The sequence below is a fragment of the Echiichthys vipera genome (genome assembly GCF_963691815.1).
Source record: "Echiichthys vipera genome assembly, chromosome: 22".
NCBI lineage: Eukaryota > Metazoa > Chordata > Actinopteri > Perciformes > Trachinidae > Echiichthys > Echiichthys vipera.
The window spans coordinates 2,169,703-2,177,202 of NC_139847.1; the positions used below are offsets into that span (position 1 = coordinate 2,169,703).

Here is a 7,500-nt window from a genome sequence, read left to right on the forward strand (position 1 = left end):
ACTTCACCTTAAACTCCAACACCTGTCAACCACACACACACACACACAGGTAACTCGTGTTAAACACTCATGAGGGACCAGTTCAGAGTCAAAATCAAGTCAGGGCGCCCTCCCACTGTGCCTCCGTCCCGTGCCCCGTGCTTTAGGGTCCTTGTCCCCCCCTCCAGGCCCGTTTGTACTCACACTACCTGGGCCTCGGAGAATGCTTCTTGCTGCCTATACGTCATCACGCCGTAACACGTCACACGCATTGATGACGTCATGGCGATGCGTGGCTTTGTTTCCAGATCTTTCCGTAGACCTCTGAGTTTTTCTGCGTCTTGTCGACTGTTTTTGAATCTTTTCATCGACCAAATCTGCAGTAAACACTCCACCTCCGCATCACACCAACGTGAACCTTTCACCGCCATTGTTTGAAATGTCCGCGCATGGTCCCTCCTTCTTTTTTCTACGTCCCAACAGGCGCACAGGAAATGACCTCAGAGCCGCCGTAGGCTTCGTGCTCGTACACGTGCGCACGCTCGTGCTCGTACACGTGCAAACGTGCTTTACAAAAGCCCACCTCTCCCAAACGGGCCGTGGACGGCAAGCGTGCCGCTCCTAGACGTGGTGCGGTTGCACTCACACTGGTCAAAGGAACCAGACTTTACCCGTGGACCTGTTTGGGCACGGCACGTAGGCACAGTGGGAGTGCAGTTCACTTCAAGTCAGTGTCTCCCAACATGTTCTCAAGTCTTCTGCTTCATTCCTAAACACTGGGACGTGGGACTGATCCTCCCTGGAGTTTACGAGCTCCGACTTCAGAGCGTCCCAGAACATTTAAGTCGAACGTAAACAGAAAACATCGACGACCGCCATCAAATACGTTAATCAACATATTGTCCAGCAGTGGATCTCATTGGTCGACATCAGAGCCGTTGATGTAAAAGCTCTGCACATGGATATGAATTAAAACTGGATCCAATATTACAAAGCTTCAGTTTTGCTGTGACACTTGAGATTTAGATTTTTATTTCGTCCAAATGAAACATTATTGTGTGTAGAACAAATATACTGTAATAGTAAATTATAAGAGTCTGCAAACTAATGTAGCCTCTAATATACAGTACAGACCAAAGGTTTGGACACACCTTCTCATTCAAAGAGTTTTCTTTATTTTCAGGACTACGAAAATTGTAGATGCACTTTCAAAGTTTCACCAATCTTTCGGACTGACTGACCTTCATTTCTTAAAGTAACGACGCCCGCTCGTTTTTCTTTACTTAGCTGCTTTTTTCTCGTCATAACACAAATTCTAACAGTCTGTTCAGCTGTGTGTCCACCTGACTCCTGATGCTCCCGACCCCATTTATAAAGCAGGAAATCCCCCTGATTGAACCTGACCCTGACCTGTGGAGTGAAACCACGTCAGGTGACGACCTCCTGAGTGTGTGCGAAGCAGTGATCAGAGCAGAAGGTGAAGAAACTAGAATATCAGGCGTGTTGAGTTCATATTTCCACATGTGTTCATTCATAGTTTAGATGCCTTCAGTGTGAAACTACAACGTCAACAGTCCTGAAAAGAAAGAGAAGGTGTGTCCAAACGTTTGGTCTGTACTGTATATATATGCTGAGAGATTATAACTCATATTTTCACGCCAGAATATTCAAAACAAGTTGTGTTGAAGTTGCAGGATCTAATAAAACACCACACGCAGGGAAGTAACGTTTACAGCCCGTTCTTTGATGTTTTATCTCTCACTTACTGCGTCTCCACGGGCGCCGCCATTGTTCTCTGACTTCTCCCGGCGAGGTCGGGGTCGGTCGAGGTTCTTTTCTGAGCTGGAGGTTCGAAAGTTACATATTTAGAAAACACTCGTAGTTTTCTCCGGAGTTCCCAAAACATTTCCTCCTTCACACGTAATAGTTTGATCGTGTTGTGAGTTTCTCCATCACAGACGCTCACATCCCGTCTCTTTCTTCCCAGTCCGGCCAGTCTGGTTCAGGCCACCACGCCGACCACCTTTGGCGACCTGCGGCTAGCCAATGGACACTCAGCTCAGCGGCGGCGGGTCACCTCGGGCCCGCCCCCCTCCGGCCTGCAGGACTGGCTTCACACCTTCCAGGTCAGCACCGATATTTTTAATGTATAATTAGCAGTTTGCTAAACCCCGCCCCCGAACAGTGGGTCGTCCAATTGTAGCTTAGTAACTGTAACAGCAGCTTTTGGTTTCTCCACGTGATGAAACTGTACGTTTGGTTTTTCACGTTCCAGTAGAGTCGCTAACAGCCGGACGTGGCTAACAGTGGTTAGCTCGGGGCGGCACGGTGAAGGCATTCAAAGGTCTTTTTTAACCACTAATGCTGCTGAAAATAACAGCAAACCTCTGCAGCAGCATGAGAAGAGTCCCTACACACACAACAAAGCGTCATCAGCGTAGTTAGTGAAGCCAGAGTTTATTAAAGAGTGTTTTAAAGACTTACCTACTGGCCCCTGTACCAGCTCCTCTCATAGTAAAGTCCATTACAGTGGAAGGAGCCCATTGGTGCTTTGTTGTGTGTGTAGGGACTCTTCTCATGCTGCTGCAGAGGTTTGCTGTTATTTTCAGCAGCATTAGTGGTTAAAAAAGACCTTTGAATGCCTTCACCGTGCTGCCCCAGGCTAATCACTTTTAGCCACGTCCGGCTGTTAGCATCTCTCCAGGATTTCTCCATTAATAGTTTTTCTCGATGGTTTATTTGATGTTTGTAAGTGCTGAAAAAGACCCTGGGATGATTTTACGCATGAATTACACTTAAAGAAGTGTGTTGTTAGCATTTCCAGCTAACTAGCTTCCTCCTTGCAGAAGTAAACTGGTGTTATCTTCAAAGCAGAGGAGCACATCATCAGCTAATTATGTTCTTCTTCTTGCGTTTGAAAATTCCCTTTGCTGAAAGCCAAGATGCTAATTCATCAGAGTTCATGCTAACGTTAGCTTCTCCACATCCCATAAAGAAGAGCATCCGAACAGAGTTACGTTAGAGCGAGTAACAATGTAGCGAACGTTAGCTTTTTTAGCTCGATAGCTACAGCAACCGTTGTCGGATTTGTTGTTTGAAAGAATTTCAGTTCTTTGATGGTAAAGCCGCGTTTGCTGACTGTTTTGGACACAGTTTTTATTTTGTCTAGACCTAGAAACGATCGTAACCTTGAGCGCAGACGTGTGCATCGATCGGTCAAACACACAAACCAATGTGTAACGTTTATAGAGTAAACCTGGACGTCCGACCCGTCTGACCTTTCTGTTGTTCTTATTTTACGCTAACGTCTTTAATAAATCACATCTAGCCTCGTTTTCTGAGTTTTTTAACCAGATTTTACTGTAAACAAACATTGTTAGTGTCGAGTTCTGTGCAGAAAAGGCAAAAACAACAAAAATTAAGCGAAGCGAGCTTCAATTAAAGGTCGTATATTTGGCTAATCACGCCACATTAAACAGTAGCTTCATTACAGATACTTGTTGTTCTTGATTAGCTGGAAAAAACTACACCCTGTAACGATCTCTCTCTCTCACACACACACACACACACACACACACACACACACACACACACACACACACACACACACACACACTCATGCATGTGAATATCTTCCGCTGGCTGCACGTAAACATTGGAGGAGCCTCCGAGCTCTTCTTATGCAACACTGGAGTAGAAACACACGTTCAAATGGAAACCATGGATCTGTGTTTCGTAGCTTTGGGGGTAAAAAAAAAATACAGAAACTCTTTGAAACACACACAAAGAAGCAAAAACCTAAAAACTCTCACAGAGAAAAGCACTTAAAGAGACAAAGAAGGATGTTCTCAGAGTCCCCGTTGCTCTTCACCCTCCTCCTGCAGACGTGGAGCGGACCGGAGCGGCTGCTGGCTCTGGACGAGCTGATCGACAGGTGTGAGACCAGTCAGGTGAAGCACGTGATGCAGGTCATCGAGCCGCAGTTCCAGAGAGACTTCATCTCCCTGCTGCCCAAAGAGGTAAACGCAGGACGACCTGATGCTTTGTTCTTTTACGCCTCTGCGTCCGTCTTTTTATTTACTTCCTGTCCCGTGAAAACCAAGAGCCGATCGAAGTATTTCGAGACCGAAAGTCGCAGTATTTCAAGACCGAAAGTCGTAATATTTAAAGATCAAAAGTCGTATTATTTCAAGACCGAAAGTCGTAGTATTTCAAGACTAAAAGTCGTAGTATTTCGAGACCAAAAGTCGTAGTATTTCAAGACTAAAAGTCGTAGTATTTCAAGACCGAAAGTCGTAGTATTTCAAGGCCAAAAGTCGTAGTATTTCGAGACCAAAAGTCGTAGTATTTCAAGACTAAAAGTCGTAGTATTTCAAGACTAAAAGTCGTAGTATTTCAAGGCCAAAAGTCGTAGTATTTCAAGACTAAAAGTCGTAGTATTTCAAGACTAAAAGTCGTAGTATTTCAAGACCGAAAGTCGTAGTATTTCAAGACCAAAAGTCGTAGTATTTCGAGACTAAAAGTCGTAGTATTTCAAGACTAAAAGTCGTAGTATTTCAAGGCCAAAAGTCGTAGTATTTCGAGACCAAAAGTCGTAGTATTTCAAGACTAAAAGTCGTAGTATTTCAAGACTAAAAGTCGTAGTATTTCAAGACCGAAAGTCGTAGTATTTCAAGACCAAAAGTCGTAGTATTTCAAGACCAAAAGTCGTAGTATTTCGAGACCAAAAGTCGTGCCATTTCAGGACCAAAAGTCGTAGTATTTCAAGACCAAAAGTCGTAGTATTTCAAGACCAGAAGTCGTAGTATTAAGAGACTAAAAGTCGTAGTATTTCAGGACTAAAGTCGTAGTATTTCAGGACCAAAAGTCGTAGTATTTCAAGACCAAAAGTCGTAGTATTTCAAGACCAAAAGTCGTAGTATTTCAAGACCAAAAGTCGTAGTATTTCAAGACCAAAAGTCGAAGTATTTCAAGACCAAAAGTCGTAGTTTTTCAAGATCAAAAGTCGTAGTATTTCAAGACCAAAAGTCGTAGTATTTCAAGACCAAAAGTCGTAGTATTAAGAGACTAAAAGTCGTAATATTTCAAGACCAAAAGTCGTAGTATTTCAAGACCAAAAGTCGTAGTATTAAGAGACCAAAAGTCGTAATATTTCAAGACCAAAAGTCGTAGTATTTCAAGACCAAAAGTCGTAGTATTTCAAGACTAAAAGTCGTAGTATTTCAAGACCAAAAGTCGTAGTATTAAGAGACCAAAAGTCGTAATATTTCAAGACCAAAAGTCGTAGTATTTCAAGACCAAAAGTCGTAATATTTCAAGACCAAAAGTCGTAGTATTTCAAGACCAAAAGTCGTAGTATTTCAAGACCGAAAGTCGTAATATTTCAAGACCAAAAGTCGTAGTATTTCAAGAGTAAAAGTCGTAGTATTTCAGGACCAAAAGTCGTAGCATTGTTTTAAATAAGGATCTTTGGGTTTTTAACGTTGTGAGCATCGTGTTTGTGTGTCTGTGTGTGTGTGTGTGTGTTTTGTGTCTGCGTGTGTGTGTGTCTGCGTGTGCGTGTGTGTGTTTGCAGTTGGCGCTGTACGTCCTGACCTTCCTGGCCCCCAGAGACCTGCTGCGGGCGGCGCAGACCTGCAGGTACTGGAGGATCCTGGCTGAAGACAACCTGCTGTGGAGGGAGAAGTGCCGCGAGGAAGGTAAACACGCGGAGAACACGCGGAGAACACGTGCTGCTGCAGAAACACTTTAAACTTAAAGTGCATTCATTCTTTTAAATGGTTTTAAATCAGAAATGAACATTTCAGTGGCTCCTGATATGATGTGTTATATTATTTATAATAATAATAACTTTGTTTACACACACACACACACACACACACACACACACACACACAGGAAGGGTTCAACATAACCATGTTTACACGTCATTGTAAAGAAAGAATGGGTGTGTGTTTGTGTGTGTGTGTGTCTGTCTGTGTGTGTGTATGTGTGTGTGTGGGTCTGTCTGTCTGTGTGTGTGTATGTGTGTGTGTGGGTCTGTCTGTCTGTGTGTGTGGGTGTGTGGGGGGGTGGGGGTTATGAAAAACACGACACAGGTTTAAAAGGCAGGAGCTCGCTGGATGAGTGTAACATGCACAGTCAGTCACTCCTTCATTCAGCGCAATGCAGTAGCTGTGTGTGTGTGTGTGTTTGTCTGTGTGTGTGTGTATGTGTTTGTCTGTGTGTGTGTGTGTGTGTGTCTGTGTGTGTGTGTGTGTGTGCATGTGTGTGTGTCTGGGCGTTCTGCCAGTCACTGGAGATTCACTGCCTGCACTCAGCAGTCATGCTAATGAAGCCGGCGTTCGCTGCAGAACCACCGGCTTCATAAATTACACTCATTTGTATTTTCTACCTCATCGTTCCAGCGGGAACAACGTTAGCGTTAGCATTAGCATTAGCATTCAGAGAGAATGTTAATGCAGCGAACCTGCACCAGAAGCATCTCCTCTGACTGAGAAACTGACTATAGGGATGCAAAACCACCACTACAAGATGCAAAACCAGCACAACAAGATGCAAAACCACCACAAAAAGATGCAAAATGACTAAAAATAGATGCAAAACCACCACAAAAAGATGCAAAATGACTAAAAATAGATGCAAAACCACCACAAAAAGATGCAAAATGACTAAAAACCGTCCCTCCTTCTCTCCTCAGGTGTGTCGGAGTACGCTTCCGCTCGACGCAGGAAGTGCGTGCGTCCGGGCGCGGCGGTCAGCCCGTGGAAGTCTGCGTACATCAGACAGCATCGCATCGAGAGCAACTGGAGGAAGGGCGACGCACGAGAACCTGTGGTACGGGCGCGCTCACGCTCACACGTCAAACACGGGCGAGTGACGGCGGCGGCGTTGAACCCGTGTGTCACGTGTCTCTCTGCAGGTGCTGAAAGGTCACGACGACCACGTGATCACGTGTCTGCAGTTCAGCGGCGACCTCATCGTCAGCGGCTCTGATGACAACACGCTCAAAGTCTGGTCGGCCGTCTCCGGAAAGGTAGGACGCCGTCTGCGGATGGACGTGGGGTGGGGTGGGGTGGGGTGGTAACAGCGATGGCTCCAGACGGGCCCCCGGCTCCCTCCATGCAGGGTCTCTCGTCCTCTTCCTCGTTTGTCCAGAGAGTCTTTATGAACCGTTCTTAGTCCGGCCCCTCCCCCCCCGAGACCACTCTGCCACCTGAGACCAGGAGCACCAGGGTCCAGACCACAGCCCTCAGGTTCACAGGGACTCAAACCTGAACCACCATGAGGGGACGGGTCCAGACCACAGCCCTCAGGTTCACAGGGACTCAGACCTGAACCACCATGAGGGGACGGGTCCAGACCACAGCCCTCAGGGTCACAGGGACTCAGACCTGAACCACCATGAGGGGACGGGTCCAGACCACAGCCCTCAGGGTCACAGGGACTCAGACCTGAACCACCATGAGGGGACGGGTCCAGACCACAGCCCTCAGGTTCACAGGGACTCAGACCTGAACC

The 7,500-nt window shown here is 45.9% G+C and overlaps 1 protein-coding gene across 1 annotated transcript in view; it reads left to right on the forward strand.

The window, feature by feature from the left end:
• LOC310964189 (F-box/WD repeat-containing protein 7-like) overlaps positions 1-7,500 on the forward strand; it is a 20,431-nt gene that overhangs the window by 9,673 nt on the left and 3,258 nt on the right. The window contains exons 3-7 of the mRNA XM_083937230.1: positions 1,967-2,105; positions 3,864-3,998; positions 5,555-5,678; positions 6,680-6,816; positions 6,902-7,015. Coding sequence (XP_083793356.1) covers positions 1,967-2,105; positions 3,864-3,998; positions 5,555-5,678; positions 6,680-6,816; positions 6,902-7,015 — 649 coding nt within the window. The remainder of the gene's footprint in view (positions 1-1,966; positions 2,106-3,863; positions 3,999-5,554; positions 5,679-6,679; positions 6,817-6,901; positions 7,016-7,500) is intronic.